Source organism: Miniopterus schreibersii, assembly GCF_964146895.1.
Source record: "Miniopterus schreibersii genome assembly, chromosome: 11".
In the NCBI taxonomy this organism is placed as follows: Eukaryota; Metazoa; Chordata; class Mammalia; order Chiroptera; family Miniopteridae; genus Miniopterus; species Miniopterus schreibersii.
In genome coordinates, this window is record NC_138111.1 from 54,933,448 (window position 1) to 54,959,603 (window position 26,156).

At 37.9% G+C, this 26,156-nt stretch overlaps 2 protein-coding genes across 2 annotated transcripts in view; one reads left to right on the plus strand and one right to left on the minus strand.

The window, feature by feature from the left end:
- Positions 1–6,364: 6,364 nt before the first annotated feature.
- On the plus strand, positions 6,365–8,014 carry RRAGA (Ras related GTP binding A). The gene has a single exon (XM_081151419.1). The coding sequence runs from the start codon at positions 6,627–6,629 to the stop codon at positions 7,566–7,568; it is 942 nt and encodes a 313-aa protein (XP_081007545.1). The 5' UTR covers positions 6,365–6,626; the 3' UTR covers positions 7,569–8,014.
- Positions 8,015–12,432: 4,418 nt separating this feature from the next.
- Positions 12,433–26,156, minus strand: part of HAUS6 (HAUS augmin like complex subunit 6) — a 37,771-nt gene continuing 24,047 nt past the window's right edge. The window contains exons 12-17 of the mRNA XM_081151418.1: positions 24,419–24,500; positions 19,259–19,325; positions 18,763–18,948; positions 16,477–16,612; positions 14,584–15,186; positions 12,433–13,359 (exon numbers count right to left, since the gene is read on the minus strand). Of these exons, the coding sequence (XP_081007544.1) occupies positions 13,298–13,359; positions 14,584–15,186; positions 16,477–16,612; positions 18,763–18,948; positions 19,259–19,325; positions 24,419–24,500 (1,136 nt within the window). The 3' untranslated portion in view covers positions 12,433–13,297. The remainder of the gene's footprint in view (positions 13,360–14,583; positions 15,187–16,476; positions 16,613–18,762; positions 18,949–19,258; positions 19,326–24,418; positions 24,501–26,156) is intronic.

Sequence of the window (26,156 nt, forward strand, 5' to 3'; positions counted from 1 at the left end):
TCCCATTAGTTTTAGTGAATGAGTGTGTCAGTCAGTCAAATTATTAGAATTCAGGACACACAATATTCAGAGCTTATTGGGGGGTTTCTTCCATATTAAGCTTCAGAACAGAGGTCAGCAAACTATTCCCTGCAGGTGAAATTCAGCTGGCCACCTGTTTTTGTTTGGCCAGCGAGCTAAGAATGGTTTTTACATTTTTTAAGGGTTGAAAAAATTAAAAAAATACTACATGACACATGAAATAACAAAATTCAAATTTCAGTGTCCATAAATAAAGCTTTGAATTTTTTCAAGAATTTTTAGACATATTCCTGATTTTGCTTCTTGGCCCTTGAAAGCAAAACTGTTTACTTTATGACATTTTACAGAGAAAGTTTGCCAGCCCCAGCTCTAGAAAGTCAAAAAGGTAGGTCAGAGGGGGCGCAAAGCTTACTGACTGTTCTTAAAAACAGTGGAGGGTTAAGCTGCTCCTGGCCTTCCTGGTGGGAGGTCAGGGCCCTAAAGGGAAGGACAGAAACTGGGGGACACATGTGCGAAGTGGGAGCTAGTGGAAGGCAAGGCAAAGCCTGAATGCCTTCCCTGGCCATTGACAGGGCGCATCAATCACATGGCCCTTACAGAGGAACTACAGTGCCAAATACCAGCCTTCTCTTGGCAGCTGACTAAACACTCTCCATGAATCTTCCAGAAGAAGGACGTCCCACTCATGCCCCCAGACTTTGATGAGAACACCCGCGCCCCCCAGTCAAACCACTCTTGTGGATAGCGGCCTTGTCAACAACCCATGGCACTCCCAAGTTCTCCCATCCCTGCCCTCAACAGAGGGTACAGATCTTGAAAGTGAAGACGGTGTGGCTAAAATAGCCTCAACTTGGGCATTTCTGTAGAGCTGGTGCTAGGCAGGACCACTTACCCCCTGCCACCGTTGCTACATTTATGTCCCACGTTTTGGTAGTTCCAGCCAACTGCAATTCATTTAAACACCTCTCTGTTCCGAAATGTCCTCACCTATAAAAAATTTACTGTCACTTGCTGTGCATTAAACACTCGGCATACTTTCCCATAAGCTCTCTCATCTCTCTCTTAAATTAACAAATCTATCATAACCACATTACAAGTCAGAACACTGAAGCTAGGAGGTAAACTCACTCAAGATGACACAGCTAATAAGGATGAGAGCTGGGATTCAGACCTACCCAGGTCTTTCTTTTCAAACTTCCCCACCCAAGAGAAGGACAGAGAAACAGAACGACTGGGTAAGCTGGGGATCTTCGAGACCATTACAATGGATTTTTACCTTAAATTTTTACATTTACTCCTCAGGATAGCCATCTTTATTTAATATTTCCCCCAAAATCTTTTCATAGAATCGAAACTCTGTGAAGCTACACAGTTTTTATTCTGTGGCCTTGTAACCCACCCAACCCCAAACTCATTGCTATATACTACCTGAAAATCTACTCTTTGTAGAACGCTGCTGAAAATCTATAGTTACTCCTCTGAGCACAAGGCACTTTTGCAAAACATTGTCTTTTTAGCAACCCTAACTATTTTAGATTGCTAAACTTTATTGGCAACAACTGAAGACTAGCCCATCATAACACAAAAACCATTCGACCATTCGTTTATTCCACAAACACGTACTGGTCCTCTAAGATGAGCCAGGGGACTTGATGACAGAGACAAGGACAGTGCTCTCATGGAACTTAATCTAGAGGGAGAAGCAGATGGCCAAAATATTGCCCAAGCGTATCACTATGAACTATTGTAAGTATCAAGAAGGAAAAATGAGGAACACAGTGAATTCTATCAAATACCTGAGAAATAAATAACACCCAATCCTACACATATTCTTTTAGAAAACAGAGAAGGAACACTTCCCAATTCATTCTATGAGGCCAGAATGAATTCCAAAGCCAGAAAAAATTGTCACACAAAAAACTACAGACCAATATCTCTTGTGAATATAAATGTAAAAATCCTTTTTAAAATATTAGCAAACTGAAACCAGCAACATCTAAGAAGGATTATATGCCACAACCAAGAGAAGTTTATCCCAGGAATACAACGTTGTTTTGACATTGGAAAATCAATTAATGTAATATACCACACCAATAAAGGACAGCAAATATTTCATCTCATAGATACAGAAAAGGCATTTGACACAATCCAATACTCATTCTTTTTTTTTTTTTCTAAATATGTCTTTATTGATTTCAGAGAGAGGAAGGGAGAGGGAGAGAGAGATAGAAGCATCAACAATGAAAAAGAGTCACTGACCAGCTGCCTCCTGCACGCCCCCTGCTGGGGATCGAGCCCACAACCCCAGCATGTGCCCTGACCAGGAATCGAACTACCATCTCCTGGATCATAGGTCGATGCTCAACTGCTGAGCCACGCTGGCCGGGCCCAGTGCTCATTCTTGAATGGGAAAAAAAAAAAAATCCTCAAGAAATCAGGAAAAGAAGGGAATTTCCTCAACCTGAAAAAGGCATTTACAAAAACAGCTACAATTGCCATTCGGCTTAGTGGTAGACTGAATGCTTCTCCCCTGATGTAAGGAATTAGACCAGATGTCTCATCTCACCACTTCTATTCAACACCCTACTGGAAGTTATCACCAGTGGGGGAAAAAAGCAAATATTAAAGTCATCCAAATTGGAAAGGAAAAAATAAAACTGTATTTGCAGATGACATGATCCTATCTGTAGAAAATCCTAAGAACTCTACTTAATAAACAAAACAAAAAACTACTAGAAACAAGAAACAAGCAAGGCTGCAGGAGACAAGATCAATTACAAAAATCAATTGAATTTGTATATACTAGTAACAATCCAAAAGTTAATAAAACAATTTGATTCACAACAGCATCAAAATGAATAAAACACATGAAAATAAATTGAACTCTATAAGTGTAAGGCTTTTATTGTGAAAGCTACAAAGCATTGCTGAGATAAATTAAGATCTAAATGAATTGTGCAATGTATCATGTGCATAGATCAAAACATGGACACAGACAATAGTGTGGTGAAGGCCTGAGGGAAAGGCGGGGGGGGGCAATAGGGGAAAAAAGGGGGACACCTGTAATACTTTCAACAATAAAGATAATTTTTTTTTAAATTCAATATTTTTAAGAAGGCAATTCTCCCCAAATTGATTTATAGATTCAATGCAAGAAATACCTATCAAAATCCCAGCAAGCTTTTTTATAGAAATTGGCATGCTGATCCTAAAATTTTATACAGGAAGGCAAAGGGCCTAGAATTGCCAGATACTTCTGAAAAAGAACAACAGAGGACTTAAACCAACCAATTTCTACACATTATCAAAATTATAGCTAAGGTAATTAAGACAATGTGATATTGACTAAGGAAAGACATACAGATCAAGGAACGGAATAGAGAGTTCATGATGAAACTCTTATCATTATGGTCGATTGATTTCCCAAAAAAAAGTGACAAGGTCATTCAATAAACAAAGGATGGTCTTTTCAACAAATGATGCTGAGATGATTGGACATTCATCTGCAGGAAAAAAGAAAACTTATACCCTGATATCACCTAATATAAAAATTAACTCAAAAATGCATCACACACTTAAATGTAAAACCTAAAACTATGAAACTCTTAGAACAAAGCAAATAACTAAATCTTTGTGACCTTCAGTTAGATATCTTAAATATACACCAAAATCATAATCCATAAAACTAAAAAAGTTGACGTATCAGACTTCATAAAAAAATAATAATTTACTCTTCAAGAGACCCTGTTAAAAAAATGAAAAGATAAGTACAGACTAGGAGAAATGCTTGCAAATCACTTATCTGATAAAGAATTTGTATCCAGAATATACAAAGAACTCTTAAAACTCATAATACTACTACTCAATTAAAAAAGAGCAAGAGATTTCACCAAAGAAAATATGTGAATGCTAATAAGCACATGAAAAGATGCTTGTGCAGAAAAGCATTAAATAGCAAGCCTGAAACTGCTATCCTTGGAAAGTCCTGCTTGCAAGGATTGCCCATGGCTAAGAACTTGAATTTTGGGAGTCTCCACCATTCTCTGATGATAATGGCTCACTGTGCCTAAGCTGCTCAAGCAATACGATTTATACTGACCACCTACTTGCCTCCTAGGAAGCTGGAATTTTGGCACATGATAGGTAACTGGTGCCTATATGACCAGCCCCCAATAAAAACCCTGGGCTGTGAGTCCCTAAAGAGATGTCCTTGTAGATATTTCACAAGTGTTGTCACAACTCATTGCTGGAAGAATTTGGCATGTCCTGTGTGACTTCCTTGGGAAAGAACCTTTGGAAACCTGTGCCTGGTTTCCTCCAGACTTCACCCCATTTGCCTTTTCCCTTTGCTGCTTTTGCTATGGGTACTTTCCGGCTCAGTGGTTGAGCATTGACCTAGGATCCAGGAGATCTTGGTTCGATTCCCGGTTAGGGCACATGGCCAGGTTGCGGGCTTGATCCCCAGTCAGGGGTGTGCAGGAGGCAGCCGATCAATGACGACTCTCATCATTGATGTTTCTCTCTCTCTCTCTCCCTTCCTCTCTCTGGAATCAATAAAGATATATTTTTTTAAAAAGTAAGGAAATACTGCCATTTGCAAGAACAGGGATGAACCTTGAAGGCATTAGGCTGAGGAAATAAGTTCTAAGTAGGTAAGGTATCACACGATGACTATAGTTAACAACACTGCATTGTATATTTGAAACTTGCTAAGAGTCAACCTTAAAAGTTCTCATCATAAGAAAAAAACTGTAAATAGGTGAGGTCAGGGTTGCTCACCAAACTTATTGTGATACTTATTGGGCCATATATCACATCATGATGTTGTACACCTAAAACTAATGTAATGTTATATGTCAATTACATCTCAATAAAACGGGGGTAAAATAATCACTATGATCCAATACAAACACCAGAAGAATGTAAATAAATCAAATGCTAGACATTGAAAATATTCAACTTATCCATGGGAGAGCAGGAATTCTGCTATTGATACATTTTCACTAAAATCTATGTCAATATCTACTTGCAGCCTATGATGTTAGAGAATATTCTTGGTGACTTAGACTGAAGGTGTTTTAACTTTTAAACAGAAAATCATAAATGTTTTTACATTAAAAGAGAAAAGATGGTCTGTATGAGTGAATGTAATATTATTCAGCCTTTAAAAAAAGACATCCTGCCATTTGCAACAATATGGATGAAACTGGAGGACATTATGCTCGGTGAAATAAACCAGACACAGGAAGGAAGAAAAAAAAAGCTTGTGTGATCTCACTTATGCACAGGATCTTTTTAAAAAGAAATCAAATTCATAGCCCAGAGAGTAGAACCGGTAACCAGGGTCAGCAGGTGGGGGGATGGGGAGATAGTGGTCAAAGGTATGAAGTTGCGGTTATGTAGGAGAGAGGAGAGATCTAACCTGCAGCAGGAGGAGTAGTTAATACTGTATCGAATGCCGGAAATTTTCTAAGACTGGGTTTCAGATGCTCTCACCACACAGAAAAAAAAAGTAATTATATGAGATACGTTCATTAGCTTGACTGTGATCATTTCACTCTGTATTATCCAATCATCATGTTGTACACCTTAAAAACATTACATTTTTTACATAAAATGGCGTTTCATCACTGAATAGACGTGTAGCTTGGCGATGTTGCTTAACCTCCTCTGAGCCTCGATTGGCTCCCTTGAAAATCGGGTTATTTATTCACGGGGTCATTGTGAGGACTGAGCTAACGCACAGGCTCCAGGTTACAGTTTCCTCGAGCTTTGGAATGCTGGTTACAAACTCTGAAGTCTGAGATTATCCGCAAAGCAGGTAAAGGAGCTTCCGAGTGGGAAAAGCACGAACCTGGCGCCAGGACACAGCCCGGCGGGGACTTACTGCCACGGAGCGCGGCGGCTCTGCGCCATCGCTTAACGTCTCCAGGTCTCACCTCCCCCACCTGCAGAGTTGTGATCGGCCCGGCCCTCGTACTCAGTAAACCAGGGGGCTGGGGGGCCTACCCGGCTGGGGAGTTACCCCTCCGCCGCTCACCTGCCTCCCGCCCGGCCCGCGCCCCGCCCAAGCACCCCGCGCCCTTCAGGCCAGTCGTCGTGTGTGAGGGGGCCTTTGGCCGCGAGATGGCAGCATTCTCCCCGGCGAGCACACACCCACCCACCTTTGCAGCCCTAACCCCAACTGGAACAGAACAGAACGCCAGAACCCTGGGTTCCCCTTCTATGTTCTCGTTCGGGCGGCCCCCGCGCGGTTTCATTGAAAGAGCGGTTTAGTGAAGCTCGTTAGGCTGTGACGGCCGAGCGCGGGAGTTCTCGCGAGATCGCCGCCGGAAGTGGGTGGCAGCGGAGGCGCGGCGGCTCACCTCACCGGAAGGCGAGCGGTTCTCCCGAGCTGTTGCAGCCGTTAGTCCCCCGGCGCTCTCCTCCGAGGCAGCGCTCGCCCCGCCGCGGCCTCGCCAGCCCGAGCTCACGCTTTCGGCTTCCCCGACTGCGCTGCCGCGCGGCCCAGCCTGCGGAGCGCCCGCCGCGCCCGGCCGCTCCCTCCCTCCGCGCTGCAGTGAGGCCGCGCCCTGAGGCCCAGTCCGCGGCGGCTCCGGCGGGTGATGCCAAATACAGCCATGAAGAAAAAGGTGCTGTTGATGGGGAAGAGCGGGTCGGGAAAGACCAGCATGAGGTCGATTATCTTTGCAAATTATATTGCTCGCGACACCCGGCGCCTGGGTGCCACCATCGATGTGGAGCATTCCCACGTCCGCTTTCTGGGCAACCTGGTCCTGAACCTGTGGGACTGTGGCGGTCAGGACACTTTCATGGAAAATTACTTCACCAGCCAGCGAGACAACATCTTCCGTAACGTCGAGGTGCTGATTTACGTGTTTGACGTGGAGAGCCGCGAACTGGAAAAGGACATGCATTATTACCAGTCGTGTCTGGAGGCCATCCTCCAGAACTCGCCTGATGCCAAAATCTTCTGCCTGGTGCACAAAATGGATCTGGTTCAGGAGGACCAGCGTGACCTGATTTTTAAAGAGCGGGAGGAAGACCTGAGGCGTTTGTCTCGCCCCCTGGAGTGCGCTTGTTTTCGAACATCCATCTGGGATGAAACGCTCTACAAAGCCTGGTCCAGTATTGTCTACCAGCTCATTCCCAACGTCCAGCAGCTGGAGATGAACCTAAGGAATTTTGCCCAAATTATCGAGGCCGATGAAGTTCTGCTGTTCGAGAGAGCTACGTTCTTGGTCATTTCCCATTACCAATGCAAAGAGCAGCGCGACGTCCACCGGTTTGAGAAGATCAGCAACATCATTAAGCAGTTCAAGCTAAGCTGCAGTAAATTGGCCGCGTCTTTCCAGAGCATGGAAGTTAGGAATTCTAACTTCGCCGCTTTCATCGACATCTTCACTTCAAACACGTACGTGATGGTGGTGATGTCGGATCCGTCGATCCCGTCTGCGGCTACCCTGATCAACATTCGCAATGCCAGGAAACACTTTGAGAAGCTGGAGAGAGTGGATGGGCCCAAGCACAGCCTCCTCATGCGTTGAATATTGCCAAAAGCTCTTTCTGAAAACGCTGAATTGCCTTCCCCACCTACCCACCCCCCGCATCCTTTTAGTATTCATAACGTCGTGTGCTTAAAAGTGGGCTTTGAAATGTGTGCTGCTTACTACTTCCGTCTCTTTCTTCCCTACTCCCCATTCTTTAAACTTTGGACGCTATTTACTCAGCTATCCAGTAGAGCTTCAAGATGGCCTTTCTGAAAAGTTGGTATGGTGTAACACTAAAGTAGGTGGTGTGTGTGTGTGTGTGTGTGTTCTGATTACCTGGTTAATATAGATGTACACATCAAAGCCTTTACAATATCTTCCTGTATTCCTTACAAGATTGCAAAGATGGAATGTTACTATTTTATCAGCAAGGTATTAAAATGCATTTATAAATTCTTCTTGGCTTCAATCATGAATAAACATTTGCTGTTAGCAATTTAAAATACGGTCTTATTTGAAATAATTTGAAGGTGGATGATATGTCTGAAGAATCTTTAGACTTACATGTCATGTTTTGCTTTACTGGTAAATTTGATTTTGTGATCTTAGCCCCCATCACCTTAAGGATGTTTCATAGCAGCTGTAACAATGGTTGAATATTGGCCCTGGAGCTAGACCACCTGAGCTGAGTTTTGTAGTCTCTTCACTTACTAGCTCTGTAAACTGGGCCAGGTACTTAATTTTGCTGTGGATTTTTTGGGCGTTTTTTTTTCCACTCATGTATAAAATATAGGTAAGAATAGCACTACAAAATAGGATGGTTGAAAAGGATTCAATTAAAACATGAAAAGCATTTAGAATGGTGCCTGGCACATAGTACTGTATGTCAGCAATACCACCTACTGAGCCATTCTTTCTCCCCCCACTGCACACACACTCCAGAATTACTTGACATGGAGCCTAGCTAAATATTTGAGCCCTTACTAAATGCCAGGTATTCCTAAATATTTGATGTGCATTTTCTTATTAATCCTCACATGAGATAAATTACTTTTATCTCTGTTTTAATAGATGAGAAAACAGGTATCGCCTAATTCAGCTGAACATAGGCAATATGATTACAGATCCTCCCCCTTTCCTATTACATCCTACCACTTATTCCACTGATGAAAGTGTTAATCATAAAAATCCTAGCTTTTTTAAGTGTACATTATTTTACATAATTCCCCTAATTTTACAGATGGGGGAAACTGAAGCCCAGGAAGTTCAGTGATTTCTCAGTGTTTCACTCGCTTTGGGCAAGATCATTTTTCCATCTGTATTTGTCTGGAAATTGGATTAATATTGAATCAGACTCTTAGATTAACTACTTTGAGGGAAGGATAAGCTTCCTAATTTGGATTGGCAATGTGGTAAAGTGAAATCAGAAGACACAGTGTCCCTTTCCAGCTGCCTTTAGGATTGCTTTAAATGCAATCTACATATTTTGGAGCCAAAAAACCTCTCACCTCTTATTTTACAAATGAGACATAAGCTCTATATATAGATTAAATATAAGCAGTAGGACTTTAGAATTTCCAAGGCTTTATAAAGTTAACATTTTTTAAACCCTTTTATAGCAGCAGCCATGGATGACAAGGTCCTATCTGTGAAGAGCAAGAAGCTAACCAGATGTAAGTAATTAAATTCATCTACTTGGAGCCTTTGACAATAAGTTAGTATAAAGACTCCAGATGAAAAAACTCTGGAGGTATAGATGTACTTTTTAAAATACATTTAGTGACTAGTAATTAAAATGGCAGTAACAAAATGCTTTTATCAATCACTGAATCTCTCAAATTTCTGATCAAGTTACTGATAAATGTGATTTTATGATTTGAAAGGCATGGTTCTTTTTGATAAAGGAAATTTCAGAGCTAAGTGGTATAATATTGAATGCTTATTCGAGACTAGAGTATGAAGAACATATTTACAAATAGTCCCATAGAGGACTCACAAATATTTTAAATTTAGGATGTAGGCTTGACATTCACAGTGCCTGAGGCGAAAGAGCAACTTTATGCATCTGCAACATAATGTGAAAGGGAACTTCACGTTAGCAGATACTTTCCTTACATTGAGGAGTGTCCTTAAACATTTTTTTTAATTTTAGTATACTCAGAGTAGGGAAAAAATAGGGTTTCCTTTTATACAGGTCTCAAGAATTCCTACTTTTCCTTTAGATAAAATTCACTTTGCCCTGGCCAGCTAGCTCAGTTGGTTAGTGTCATCCTGATATGCCAAGGTTGTGGGTTTGATCCCCAGTCAGGGGGAATCAACCAATGAATGCATAAATAAGTGGAACAAATCGATGTTTCTCTCTCTCCCTCCCTCTCAAAAAAAAAAAAAAAAATCATGGTTAAGAAACACATGATAAAGAATGGTTTCAAAATATTTGTATTTTTGTTTTGTTAAATTAACCCGAAACGTTTTTCTTTAACCTCAAGTATTTATTCCACTTGATAACGTTTTTCATGTTAAGTAACATTACATGCTTGTCCTCTTTAAACATTTAAAATAACTAGGACATTTGCACATTATCTGAAGTTTCAAGTTGACAAGCCAGTTTGCACTTTATTTTATGAATAGTGACTAAAACAAGATACAGTCTGTGTAATCTATGAACGTAATGAGAAAAGGTACATTTGCAGCAATAAAGTAGCCACCTTTACCATTAATTCCATCACAGAAGAGGCAAAGATGACAATTCCAATTCTTCAATATTTGCCTTGGAGTCTATGTGTATACACACACACATTTATATGGGCATATATACATATGTCTGTAAGTATATAATGGGTGTATCTGGAGAGAACATATAACAACCATGAGAAAATATAAAAGCAATAAATGAAAAACACCAAGGGAACAAAATTAAGATAAACCATAGATTTCAGAGAAGGTTAGGCCCATGGACATGGAATGGGGACATTAAGACTTCAAGGTGGAATTGACATTTGTTCTGAGCCCTAAGGGACAGCTATCATGACAAGGTGGGAGACAAAGGGAAAGTATTCCGGCTTCAGAATTGTGAATTAAGATTTCTAAAGACCCATGCTCACCAAAGCATTTCAGTAAAAAAATGAAGATCATAGTGGAAGGGGGAAGAGAGGAATTTACATAGGGGACTTAATATGCTTTATTTGAACTCTATTCTGGAATTAGCAATAGAATGGTATTTTAAACAAAGAAGTGGCATGATCAGAGCAGGCCCTTAAAGTCAAAAGACAGCTATGCAGGCAATAGTGGATAGGGACGACTAAAGACAGTCATAAAATGGTTTAGGAGAAAGTTGTAAATTTGAGATATTTTTGTACACTACTGGCATGCAAAGGACAGGAAACTGCCAAAAGCTCTCAGCCTATCACAGGTATGACTCAAGGATGTGGTTTTTGTAAATCCATAATGCCTAGAAAAATTTTGATCTTTTGATTCTCAATAATTAAGGCCCTCCGATAGTTAACTGAACTTGAGCTTCCTTATGAGACAAGTTAACAATCTCTAAGTAGTATATATGCACTGAGGTACCCCAGAGATAAGGTACTCCTAGCAGTGGTTCTTTTCTTCTGTAGAGAAACTAATTTGTTTCACTTATTTATGCATTCATTGGTTGATTCTTGAATGTGCTCTGACTGGGGATCAAACCCTCAACCTTAGCATATTGGAACAATGCTCTAACTGACCTACCCAGCCAGGGCTAGTTCTTAAGCTTTTTAGTATGATAATTACCGAGGAAGCGTATTTAAAATGCAGATTCCAAACCCCCATTTTGTACCTATAGAATCTATATTTTTTAAGATGTATCTATCCCAGATGATTCCTTGAGTCTATCTTAGACAAGTCATTTAAGCTCCCTAGTTTCAGGTCATCTGTGAAATAGGTATAACAATCACTATCTTAAGTTATAAGAATTAAATGAAACTGTATGTATTGTGTCTAGGAATGACATTAATTTTAGATTTACAGATACTGAGTTTTCTTAAGACAGACTAGAGAACTTAGTTCCCCAGTATACCTGCAGAGTCCCTTATTTGTTGTGTTAATAAAGGAACATAGCACCTTAAGAGAATTTTTTCCTTTATTTTTTCCACTGCAAATATGTGCCTTTTTTCTCTTTTCTCAGACTGGCCTTCAAACTGGGATTAAGCAAACAATTTAGAAATAGCCCAAAATGAGTGAAAGAAAACTATTAAGCCCCTCTACTTCCAGAACTCTCCCCTTCCCTTTCCTCCTCTCTGCCAGTTTCTTGGCGTAGTTTTGATGGTTAAGAGTTGGGGCAAGATAGAGGGGTACTGTTGGTGCTATCACCTTCAAGTGTGTGCTCATTCCTCCTAGTTCATAGAGGGCCATGGCATGTATTCACCTGGATTCTAGAGACAAGCCCTTTTCTTGGCCAGAGTCCATGACTGAGTGAGGCAGGATTCTGTACAAGAGGCGTCACATCTGACTCCACTCCTGAGCCATATCCCATTGTCCTGGCCTTTTAGTTACTTGTGGTTTATTCAGGAAGGAAAATAGGGTGAAATCCCAGCTTCACCAGCTTAGCTGTGTGACACTAAACAAGTTATTTAACCCCAAATTCAGTTTTCTCAAGTTATTTTGCGGCTATTCTGTAGGCTGTGGGTAACTGATGGTTTTGAGGAAGAAAGTAATACAATCAAAATTAGCTCTTTTCCCACAAAGCAGTGCCCCCCCCAAAAAACAATAAACACATAAATTTTTTAATTTACATTCTTCTGTTAAAGTATAAAACTAGGATTAAATTCTCAGTCTAAATTAGACTAAATATAAATCCGCTGCACAACCCATTGAATGGATTTATAGTTTGATAGTGTTCCTTAAAAGTGTCTAGTCATCTTCTTCCATCTTTTTCCTTTTTATTAAGTCTCTGCTCCAGTCTTTACTTATCACATGCACTTTATTCCATGAAACATCATTTTCAGGATCAACCTACTTGAATAACCAATCATGAAGCCTGTTTAGAGCTTTCCAAACTTAAATTTGGTCCTTTTGACTACACATCTCAAGGCACTATTTTCTCGTGGTTTTTTTTGGTTAGTACCAGAATGTTCCATTAAGAAACAATAAAAGTTATGTATTTCCCTAAAATGAAAGATAAGTGTATTCAATGGCTATTATGTTAACCACAACCACATAACAAATGTATACCAAAAACTACTCATCCTTATGTTAATTAACCTTATAAATTTAACAACTATTTTGCCATTTTCTTAATGCTTACAAGATTTAAGAAATCAAAATGGCTTCACATAACTTGATGTTTACTTTCCAGATACTTCACATTTCAACCCCATATCCATACTTCTCTTACCTAAAAACATTAGAAGAAGCTAAAGGGAATTATTTAAGACTTTTTAGACCTTGAAAAAGAGTTCCAGTGTATATTTAAATTATAAGTCAGGTTTTTAATTTTTTTAGCTTTTTTTCCCCAGTTACCATTTATGCCCTGATACCCTTCTCCACCTCTACCCACCCCTATAAGTCTGGGGCATTTTTGTTTGTTTTTTTGTGTTTTTATTGATTTGAGAGAGAGGAAGGGAGAGGGAGAGAGAGAAAAACACCAATGTGAGAAACTGATTTGCTGCCTCCTGCATACCCCCTACTGGGGATCGAACTGGTAACCTCGGTGCATGGGAGGATACTCAACCAACTGAGCAACACCAGCCAGCGCTATATGTCTGTTTTTAAATCAACTTGCTTCAACTGAAGTGTGCATCACAGGTAAATTATCTCTTCAAGTCAGACAAGGATTCTTTTGCATCAAGGCTCTTATTCAAGATTTCTGCTTCTGCAAAATTGATTTTTAAAAAGAGAAAAGGATAAGCAAACATTACCAAAAAAATAAAGTAGGACAGATTCCACGTAGTAGCAAATATCACTCTGCTTAAGTAAAAAGTTCACGTACAGATAATTTAACTACAATAAAATTACCATTATTCTCACTGAGGTATTCTCCAGATATTCTCCAGAGAATATCAATATATCCCTCTTAGAATACTTTTCAACATACCAGTGTTTAATTATCATGGGGAAACCAGTGTAAGATTATAATGAATTATCACCAGATCTATATCTATTCTAACATGCTTTAAGGGCAGGTTTTTTTAACTCTTTAAGATGAAAAATGTGAAACATATAATAAAAGTGAAGAGAATTATGATTAACCCAATGTATAACTATTAATGGGTTAAACTGTGTTCCCCAAACAGATATGTCGAAGTTTTAACCCCAGGACCTCAGAATGTGGCCTTATTAGAACAGGGTTATTGCAGATATGGTCAGTTAAGGTGAGGTCACTCTGGAGTAGGGTGGGCCTTTAATCTACACGACTGGTGTCCTTATAAGAAAGTACACAGACACACAAGGGGAAACTGCCATATGAAGAGGGAGGCAGAGAGATTATAGTTATGCTGCCACAAGCCAAAGAACGCCTGGGGCTACCAGAAGCTAGAAGAGGCAAGGATCTTCTTCCTCTGGTAGCTTCAGAGGGAACATGGTTCTTGCCAACACCTTGATGCTGTTTTGCAGCCTCCAGAACTTATTGTCTGCAGAGACAATTTCTGTTTTAAGCCACTCAGTTTGTGGTACTGCTTTTGCAGCCCTAGGAAACTAATACACTGACCTTACTTGTTTTATTACCCCACCTGCACCAAATTTATTTCAAAGCAAATCACAGATATTATATTTAACAGTGTTTCTCAACTTTTTTAGAACCATCTTCCACTAGCTAAGATTTTGACTAAATTTCCTTTTATTAGATTGTATTACAAAAGAAATAGGTTACAGATTTTTTGTTTCATTTTCAAACCCTGTCCCATACTAATTGTAAACTGTATACACACCACTAGAGATTCTGAAAGTGATGGGTTCACTCTTCTCATCCTAGCCAAAAGAATGAGGAGCACATTTTGTCATATTAACAAAGATCATGTAGCATTCATTGTATATTATTTTTATGAGAAGTTGAGAGAAAACTTCAGCAGGTTAAGTGCACAGGTCTATTTAATCTTACCTTTTAAATCAGGTAGAAGTTCTCCAAGACTACATGGCGTTGTGGTCCTCAATCTTTGTTCCACTGGAGAAAACTTAATCAGTGGTGAAAGAGACTGTTTTCTTTCGCCAAGGGACGTGTGTAAAGATGGTTTTGTACAGTCAGTGTGCAAATCCTGAGTGTCCAGAAGGTTAAATATATCATCTATTTGCATGTTTTGAGGAGCAGGGCTCAATTCGGGTTTGTGTCTTTCAGGTGTTTCAGAATTAGAGAGGTAAGTTTCTTCATTTTTCTTGATAAGAGATTTTTTCAGAGCCTCATATCTACTATAAATAGACTGTAAACGGGAGTCTGATTTTGGAGTAGTCTGTTTTGTCCCCACAACATCTTCTGGAAAAATGCTACTGTGCATAGGACTATTTGGTTCCAGTTTAAAATTGGCCTCTGTACTACTGGAGCTATTAAGACTTAAATGACCAACTTCTTCTGGAAGAGTTTCATGTAATATGCCAAAATCAATATCCTTAAAACCTTCTGTATGTTCAGTATCCATGTGAATTGATTCTGTACTTCTGTTATCTTCCATTTCAACAGCTTTTCTCCATGAGCTCCTAATATCACTGACTAATTAAATAAAGGGGGGGGGTGGAAAAAACACAATTTACCAATGTTCCCAAACACAGCATACAAGTAAACATTTCATTTCTAGTGCTCAAAATAAAACTACTGAGTATATGTTCCACAGATATGTTGGTTGGATGACAAAGCTCCACAATAAACCAAAGCCCAACAAGATCAAAGAACTCCATCTCCAACTGATCACACACAAATAACAAAAGCTCTTCCGGAAATGTGCATATAGTTTCACATAGCACATACAAATTGCATGTATCAAAAAGATATCTGGCCCAGCCGGGCGTGGCTCAGCGACTGAGCGTCGACCTAGGATCCAGGTGGATCGGGGTTCGATTCCCAGACAGGGCACATGCCCCGGTTGCGGGCTCGATCCACAGTCGGGAGCATGCAGGAGGCAGCCAATCAATGACTCATCATTAATGTTTCTCTCTCTCTATCCCTCTCCTTTCCTCTCTCTAAAATCAATAAAGATATATTTAAAAATAAAAATATCTGGCCAGGGTTCAGCCAACTTTTCCTGTCAAGGACCAGATAGTAATATTTTAGGTTTTGCAGGCCATCTGGTCTATGGCAACTATTCAACTCTGCCATTGTAGCATGAAACCATCCATAAACAACATGTCGATAAACAAGCAAGGTTGTGTTCAATACAACTTTATTTACAAAAACACAGGACAGTGTGTTACGCTGTGGCTAGGTTCAATGTGAACTGAATCAATTTAAATTTGAATATATCATTTCTAGCAGCAAAAGGGAAATCATAATCACTCAACCAGGATGATGTGCCTATATCAGGACAATATCAGAACTTTACCTACTCAAATTATAGGTTATAAGAAAAATGTATTGGGCATTCTGGTAGCTTAGGAGGGGTAGAAAAGATCTCTGAACACAGTTTTTGGCTGATGCTACTGGTTGTTGACTGGAAGATAACAGCCTCTATACTCTATTAATGTTGATCATAGATCAGAAGTGAAGGCAGAGGGTTTTTTTAAGTGATTAACTAAAATATTTTCCAGGAAAAAGCCAAGTAAAACAAAAACAAAATTGTACAGTGTCAGGGAAAAATAATGGTACAGAAGAGGACTGCCATATAAGTGAGAGTGCCCACATGTTATGGTTCAATAAAAGTCCCTTACATCAAAACAAAGACCCATTGCCACTAACCTTAAAGTAAAAGAGTTTTAAAGTGAGGTTCCAGAAGATTTGTCAGACCATGTTCTAACAATAGTAATGTCTAAAAAAGAAAATAAGTGAAAGAAAGCATTATTAACTTACTCAAGTTTTCTGGAGTTCGGGGAATTTGGTTCCTTGTTAAGAACGGGTTAGAAACTAGAGAGTCAATCAGTTCCTCTAATTTTACTTCTTTTCCCGTAGAGGGCTGTGGTGAATCAGATAATACTGTCCTCACAACCTAAAACAGAAAAGGAAAAGTAAAGCAAAAATTGCCCCAAAATTAAGCCCATCGGCAGAATGCAACAAAAGCCCTGATGATAACAGAAAGCACTTCACAGTCAGCAGCCCTCCCACTGCAGATGGCACAAAAGCTCAACAGTGTAGCTCCCAGATACTCCCTAGAGACTATCTAGGCACAATCCTTATAAGACAGCGATTTTCAACCTTTTTCATTTCATGGCACACAAACCAATTACTAAAATTCTGCGGCACACCAAGAAATATATTTTATGCCGATATGACAAAAAAAAATAGATATAACTTTGATTCATTCGCACCAGATGGCTATTGTTGTATTGACTGTTGTCATTTTTTTATTTGACAACCTAAGGGAAGAGAGGTCAGTGTCCCTGACTAAATAGTCAGGTATAGCATGTTTTAAAATTTTTGTGGCACACCAGTTGAAAATTGCTGCTATAATGTAAAATCAAACACAAAACTGTTTCCTCCCTTATCTTAAATGGATATGCTATAATAAAGGAGAGAATAGAAGATTAGAGGTAGTTCTGACTACACAGTGACCTAAAACTATCTGTAACACCAGTGAACTTAACAAGTCTGTATCTGCTAACATGACTAGTTTTAAAGCAAGCGGATTCTTAATTATAAACCATTTGCACAGTAACACTTCTATTAATAAGCAATACATTCTGACAACATATTTCTTTGCCAGAAACCTCCTTATCAAATATAAATTAGTGAACAAGGCATAGATGCATTATAAAATAGAGAAAACAATGTATACAATATGAAAATAGCACTCTATGTTAATTAAATGTGAATAAATCCAGAAAAAATATGCCAATTAAAATATCTGCCCCTTGAAATTCCTAAAAAACAAATTTCTAACACCCATAATCAAATTGATCTGCACTTACCCTCCCCTGTAAAAACAGAGGGCTTTTTAGGATTCGAACACTAAATATTCCTTGTCACAAACACTATTAAATAAGATTCATTTCATTTTCAGAGCTTTATGAGATTTTTAGGACTCTCCTCTTCCATCCCATCCCATTCCACTGCTACTATAAATACTTTTAACCAGAATATGTGCCTTTCATATCAGGAAAGAAAAAAAGACTGACCATCTTTTCTGTACTGTAATCAACTAACAAAGAAAATAATATAACTTTAGAAATTTAACAATATTTAGAGCCCGGCCGGTGTGGTCCAGTGGTTGAGTGTCGACCTATGAACCAGGAGGTCATGGTTCATTCCCAGTCAGGGCACATGCCTGGGTTGCATGCTCCATCCCCAGTAGGGGGGCAAGCAGGAGGCAACTGATCAATGACTCTCTCATCAATGATGTTTCTATCTCTCTCTCTCGTGCTCCCTTCCTCTCTCTGAAATCATATAATATTTTTTCTTTTTAAAAAGAAGAACAGCCCGGCCGGGCGTGGCTCAGCGGTTGAGCATCGACCTAGGATCCAGGCGATCGGGATTCGATTCCCAGTCAGGGCACATGCCCGGGTTGCGGGCTCGATCAATGACTCTCTCATCATTGATGTTTCTATCGCTCTCTCTCTCCCTCTCCTTTCTGCTCTCTGAAATCAATAAAGATATATTAAAAAATATATAAAAATAAAAAAAATAAAAAGAACAACATTAAGTTATGAAAACCTAGATCATGAACAATGATACACTTAATTATTTTTGAAATATTTAGAAAGCAGGACAAAAACCTTTAATCACTGATAATATATTAGTCTTTGTTCTAATATTCAAAAAAAAGAAGCTCAGCTAAGTAACAAATAACATTCATGGAATATTTTAATAGAGCATAGCCATTGGGTATATTTACCCAACAACTGAGATATAATGGTTAAGTCCAAAAATATCATACATGTATTATTTATACTTTTGGATATTTATAGGATGGAACATGAGTTCTAAACCATGGAGGTAATCTTAACTAAATAAGTTTATATGAAATCTATTTCTACTTTTGGGGAGAACCAATTTTGCTTTATCCATGACTTTTATTATCTGTGACTTCCTCTCTCAAATTTTCCCCAGTAAATCAATAATTAACTGTATTTCAATTTCAATCACAATACTATAGAGAAAATAATAGATAGTTCAGTACACTTTTCACAATCTTTTTCTAACCTCTTCTGCCAGATGATCTTTCTCTTTTTGGAATGGATCAATTTTTTTAACTGGCAGAGGCCCTCCAAATGCACTACTCTCTGTATTCTTTGCAATATATGATGATGGAAAGTCTTCCCCTTCACACTCTGGTGTTTTCTTAGAAATTGTTTCAGTTTTTTCTCTAGATGTTCTCATCTTCATGTCCTGAAGAAGACAGATATATAATGTTAAAACCTTAATAATCATGCCTGATTTTCATAGAGGTTCTTGAGTTATCATGAACCTACATAAGTTTATTAACATTATTGTGAATTTATATGTTCACTGGCACAATTAAATAATTCCAATATTCCCATTTAGAAGCAACAGGGACTATGTAAATCAAAATGGTACATAATGTGCAAATACTAGGAAATGTGAAAATAAAATTTTAATTTAATTTAATTGGGGTATCAACAAAAATAAATATTTTACCCTAAGTATGACCAGAATTAAAAATTGTTTTAAAATGTACCTTTTCAAATATTGTAACATTGCTTCCATCTGATGATGCAACTGGCTGCAACCCAGAAAAAGCAGGGCTAAAAGGGAAAAATCCAAGTTATGAGTAGGAAAAAATCCAATTCACTTTATGTATCTGAATATTCTTTAAAAACTGTCTGCCCCGTATCTGTCCGTTACGATTTCTCTCAATTCGTCCCGGTCATCAAAAGGCAGTTTATTCTAGGGAGGTATGGTGACAATTAGAGCAGGACTGCAGCCCAATTTGTGTATCGGCCTCCCAAATTATAAGCATTTGCCTTACCTGCTACATATTTTAAGTTGTCAGCATTTTTTACAAGGGTTAAAAGACTTGATGAACACTCAAAAACTTGAGTAAAGGATAAGAACAAATTCAATTAATTAGAATTGCATTATTACAACATCCTCAGTCTTCAGATCACAGAATTTCATTGTAGCAGACTTTCTTTTAAGATTCTTTTGATATTTCATGACTAAAATCAGTATCTCTTATGCTGCATTTTCCTCTATAGCAAATACATTACACTTACAATAGTCATAGGTTATTCAATTTGCTTGCTGCATTCTACACATAGTATTCCTTAATTTCTTAGATTCCCTTGTCCCTTTGAATAAACATCAAAACCTTATGCATCTTTTCATTATAATTATAAAATAAGTTATTAAATTTCTGAAGCCTTCAAAGCAATGATAATTTTAATTGTTTATCTTCATCTTGAAAGAACTTTCTAATTCAGTCATGGACTGGGTCTTCTTGTGGCCAAAAGCTTTTTTATTCTAGTTTATATGAAAGGTAGGATTACCAGAGACCACTTTTCAACATCAACCATGTCAGTGCTTTACTTTCTGTTCATAGCCAGAAGTATAAAATTAACAGCTTTACAAATATTTTATAAAATAGCAAATATGCTCCTTCAAATTTTTTCAAATATGCCCTTTTTGGAATTATCATCTACCTTCCAAACAATTCAAAATCACTGAAATTGCTCGAACTTCAGCTTCACCTCAGCAGGATATAATCTACATATCAAAGGCAAAAGTTAACTATCTACTGCAATTTTATTTTAATTTTTCCAAAAACTAAACATTAAAATAATCAAAAGCCTTGTGAAGCAGGGCCAGCAATCTATGCACCAAGGCCACTAAGATGCCATCACGAGATGGTGAGCTCCTTGAAGACAAAGACTATGTCTTTCCAAAGGCTGCTCCCAGGGGCTAACACAGTACCTGATACTTGGTAGTGTAATACATAGTTGTAACTGATTGACGGATTAACTAATTATCAGTCAGCGTCACTTGAGGATGAGGTTCTACGGCTGCCATCAAACTTTTCTATTTGAATCATTCTTGCAGAGGCTCATAAGAGAAAAATGGAAATATATTCTATATATTCTCTCATTTCTCAATTGACAACATGAAATTAGCACTCTTAACATCTCAATCTAAGGCAACTTTAAAGCAGCCCAGGCTCAGCACTTACTCTCTACTGGCCATGCCAAAACTGAGACCCATGAAATCCTAGCACGTAACAGGTCAAAAGAAAGAGTACTGATCCCATCATGGGAATTTTTCCTAGGAAAGAGCACTTCCAAAAGAAAAAAAGATCACATGCCTTTTATTATTTTTTTGTTTTTATTGATTTTTAGAGAGAGAGGAAGGGAGGGGGAGAGAAACAGAGAAGCATCAATGTGAGAGAGAAACATCGATCAGCTGCCCGCTGCAAGCCCCCTATCGGGGATGGAGCCCACAACCAGGGCATGTGTGCCCTGACTGGAAATCGAACTGGTGGCCAACCTCTTTGTGTGTGGCAGTGCTCGACCAATTAAGCCACACCAGCCAGGGCAACATGCTTTTTATAGTAGCAAAAATTTTGAGAAAAACCTAAGTCTAAAAATAAAATGTAACAAAGCCATTATAAGTGAAATTTGGTAATATAATGTTAAGTAAACATACATACATACTTTTAAAAATTGCATTTATGCTATGTCAATGTTTAGAAAATTTTGTATTTTAGAATATAAAACTATATCCATGCTTTGATTAGAACTAAATTTATGATTGTAAAGAAAGTCTAAAAAGACCCTGGTTGGGTAGCTCAGTTGCTTAGAGCATCATCCCAATACACCAAGGTTGAAGGTTTGATCCTGGTCAGGGCACTTAAAAAAATAAAGAAAAAAATAAAGCCTAAAAAAAGAACTTGAGGAAAAACCCTGTCAAGTGATTTGTTAGAATTGTTAGCTAATAATTTTTCATTTTTATTTGCTGTTGTTTTTACAATATATCTACAATGAACAGAAATAATAAACAGAATTATAAAAAGAAAAAGATATAATATTGGAATTCAATTTCTAAGACTAGGGATGTTTAGTTGACAGGCATGCAAGATCTTTGAAATGCCATAAAGGAGAAACTGTAGAGGTTAAAGGTCTAAAAAGAACTGCATCACCACTACTAGAAATATGGAACCCTCCCTTCCAGAAACCATTGCAAAGAAAGTTAGTGTCCACAGTGTACATAAGCACAGGCACCATCAATCACTGAATTCTAGTTTTAAGTACAGTGAAGCCTCCATCAGCTCACTCTGACCAAAACCAGCCATGAGATTTATGGAGAACACTACTTATATTTTAGTACCTGTAAATGACAACTCCATGCCAAAGTACTAATAACACACTCTAAAAACTACACTCCTCCCATGCTTTTACATGAACAGTTGTATTGATCATATCCACATATGAATTTCCCAGTTAACTGCATTGATACTGATATAAGATGATGCCAATACAAATATTTAGTATAATAGCTGAACTACATGCAAAAAAGGTATTATTTTCTTTAAGTACAGTCTACTCTCATTACACATTACTAATGAAATATTTTATTACAAAATACCATTTACAGTAAAGAATTCTGAGCAAGTTTATTTATCCCAGTAACAGCTGTCTTCTGCTATCAAGCAGTAATATTCTTTCATATCCCATTAAGCATTTATCCCTCGTCACCAAAAGCCTTCCCCTCCCTCCCATCAAAAAACCAACCTATAATTAAAATATCTAAAGATAATTACAAGACCTAGGAGCTTGGAAGAAGACAAATGTGGAAATCAAAATATATTTAATGCAATTTGTTCCCCATATTAAGAGAATTCATTAGAATTAAATTCTTAGAGGCTGTGTCTGGCTCCTATAGAATTCTGATAGTACATCTTAGTACAAAATTCAACTTCAAGAAAGGATCTTGAGGTTCAATGGAGTTCATAAATAAAATCTGATTTATGAACTAATCTACTAACTCCATCACTCTTTAGTCCAGCAAGAGACTTTAATCAAAATATTTAATTTGTTCTCTCGTGGGAAGACAAACCAAAAACTTAATTAAGATTAGGGAGCACCAACTATTCCCACCAGCATGCTTTCAGAACAACTGTGATAAGGGGGTAAAATGCACAAGCCCAACAACTTTCCTATTTCTTCAATATCAGGTCTTCATGGAAGATTTCATTGTTTCTTTATGTACTCAGAAAATCAATATCACACCCAGATCTAAGAATAAAAATATAATTCTTCCGCAAGTAGTCCTGACTTCCTGTGAACCAGAAAATTATTGCAGAGGAAACTACCCATAACTCAATGTCAAATACAGCTGTGTCCCCACCTTATCCCCAGGGGATACACTCCAAGACCCCCAGTGGGTGCCTGAAACTACAGATAGACCTGAACCTATATATACTATGTTTTATATACAGGTATATTATACACATACCTTTTCACTTACAGGAAGCACTTTACAGCTTCAGCATATCCGAACTGCCAGGATCACTACTCTTGCACTTTGGGACCATTATTAAGTAAAATAAGGATTATTTGAACACAAGAATTGCAATACTGCGACAGCTGATCTGCTAACCAGGACAGCTATTAATGGCTGGGCAGCATATACAGCGTGGATATGCTGAATGAAGGGACAATACATGTCCCAGGCAGGACAAAGAAGGATGGCCCAAGATTTCATCCCGCTACTCAAAATGATGCATAATTTAAAACTTTGAATTATTAATCTCTGGAATTTTCCATTTAATATTTTCAGAACATGAGTGACCACAGGTAACTGAAGCTGCCGATAATGGGGAATACCGTGTAAGTTTGACCCTTGTTGCAGGAGTTTTAACTTATTAAGAGAATACATAATAAAGAGGGCCTCCATTCATTTAAAATTTAGAATTTCCCTAAGAATTGTTGTTTACATATCTGTGTCTCATTTACATGGGGAATTTGGACTGAAAGGCACCTATTTAAGGCAAAGGGTAATCACAAAAATATAAAATAATAAAGAAATATGTTTAGTATATCTGTAATTGATTGCTATTTAATAATGCTTAACTTCAATAAAAAAACAAATATATTCTCCAAGTAAATTACATATATTTAGTTCAAAGATTTTTGCTTATATAATCTGGCATCAGTTTTAAGGGCCAAAAAGGGATAACAGAGAAAACAGGCAATAAAAAAAATAAGAATAGTCCTGAAGGAAGTTACAACAAATCAAGTAGGTTTAATTTCTCATATGTTAAATTATGGAATTTGAATGAATTAGAAGCATTTCTTTTTTAAAAAAAAAGAATGGAACTCTTTTTATAAAATGGGGTGTAAAAACCCCAACATATAAGAGATAAGAGAGCAAGCTGCTCAGGTTGAAGTGGGAAAGGCTTGACTGCCAAGAGGCTGAATTAGATTCAATCCACAGAACCAAAGGCACTGCGGAACACAGACTGTGAATTAACAAGTGGATAATCTCAAAGGTCCCTAAACTCTTGGATTTAGTCAGTAGCTACAAGTGGTTTCAAAGAAGTTCACAGACACAAAAAGACAAAAACTCCCAAACTTGCATTAGATAATTTCCACATGTTTTTTCTTCAAAAATTAGACGATTCTCATGAATCCCAGCATTTTGATATAGAAAAGAAAAAATATGCCCATGTATCAGAAATGTTGAATCTTTCCTGAAAATGAAGATTTGCAGTGGAAAAATACTGTCTGATTAAGAAGAAAATTATGGGCTATCCCACAGTAGAGAAGCTTGGAAACTGGCTAAAGATGGGACTAAAATTAGTAAAGGGGAAAAAAAATCAATATGAAAATCAATTTTGTTTTACCTGTTGGTTAGATCATATACAGTTCCCGATACATCACTGGCTCTTCTGCAATCATTTTCCTGGTTATGCTGTTTATGTTTATCTAAAAGAACAGAAAAATTAATTACTCTTTAATTATGTTTTTACATTCTAATATTTGGAGATCTCTTGAAATTCTACAACTTCTAAAGAGGAAAAAAAATCAAAATAATACAAATGCTAACAGGAAAAGACAATTATTCAATTGTTAAGTAGAAAGTGATAGGCCAGTGATAGAGAATATTAATGGCCTTTTCTAAAAAGATCAATAGTTCATACTGTTTCCAAATGGGACAGTCCATATTTCTCCAGCATTATATAGCCATGCTTCATGTTTAAGTACACAGACCATGCAATTACCATATAAAACAGCAAAGCCAAAAAGATACAGTTCTTAGCATTTCCAGCCCAGCATCTATGACATTAGTCAACCTATACTTATTCTTCAACATCTCATTGAAGAACTATGTGCCACCACTATATTAACAATGGAAGAAAGAGTCTGCCTCCAAAGAGTGCAGAAAAGACTATTGATGACTAGAGAATTGTGGTATATTGCTATACCACAGTATTATGACAGAAGTATACACAGAATGCAACAAGGCAGAAAGGCATCTGGCCCAGACTAGGGAAACATAAAAGAGGCATGAAAGTACTTGAGAATAAGGTAGAACTTTGGTATGCAAGAGCATAGGGTATATCTAGTGGAAGCATGGTAAGAAATGAAACTGATTAGGCAAGCCACTGCTAGATTACAGAGGATGATATTCCAGGGGCTCCTCTTCTTTCAACATGTTAGCTTCTCAAAGAGTATTTACACATGTGTCCAAAGTGTTACTATATAAGAAGCCAATGTACTATGTGAAGTTTTCCTTTTAATCCATTATAATAGTATGCCAATTTACAATATTTTCAATCTCTATGCTTTTGCAGCTACTAATTATAATGAAATTACTGTGATTTATAAAATATTCCAAAAATGAGCACAAATACAAATATACCACAAACTTAGTAGACAACCGTAAACTAAAATGATTATGCACAACTATAAACACTATCTGATGGAGGTAGGCAGTTGACGTGCATTTGTTGTAGAATGTAACAAAGTTTGTAAGGTAAAAGTTGCTAAGTAAAAAAGCATCTAGAGCTTTTTCCTTTATTTTTTCCTAAAGGTGATGGCTGATAGGAAGCCATTGATGTATATTACACCTAGAGTTGGAAAGGATCATATTTACACTACAGAAAGACCACTGAGAGTCATTTGTGATATGGAATAGATAGAACACTGAAGGCTGAGTAGCTAGTTAGAACACGATTACAGGCAAGAAATGACAAAAACTAAACTACAATACTTAAGATGTGAGGATAGCAAAGGAAGGGACAGACATAACAGGGCATTTTGGGGGTAAAAACAAAACTGAACTCACCACTACAAAGCAAACTAAGATGAAGCAGACACTGACTCCTACCATTAACACACTAGAACTGCTAAATAAAATGTAAGAAAAAGAAAAAAAGAAAAAGAGTGCCCAGGAGAAAAATAAAAACCATCACATGCCAGAACCAAAGATAGAAAGCATCATCAGCATGGTAATCTCACACTGAGAAATGAAGGCTCAATGAGGCAGGCTCCAGGATCTGAACACTGGAGACTTGATGCCTACATGGTAACAAGAAATATCATCTCCGGTCACTCAGGACGGGGATCTGAGAGACTGCC

What these genes read in the sequence shown, in the direction of transcription:
- RRAGA (XM_081151419.1), top strand. Translation starts at nt 6,627, where the DNA reads ATGCCAAATACAGCCATGAAGAAAAAGGTGCTGTTGATGGGGAAGAGC.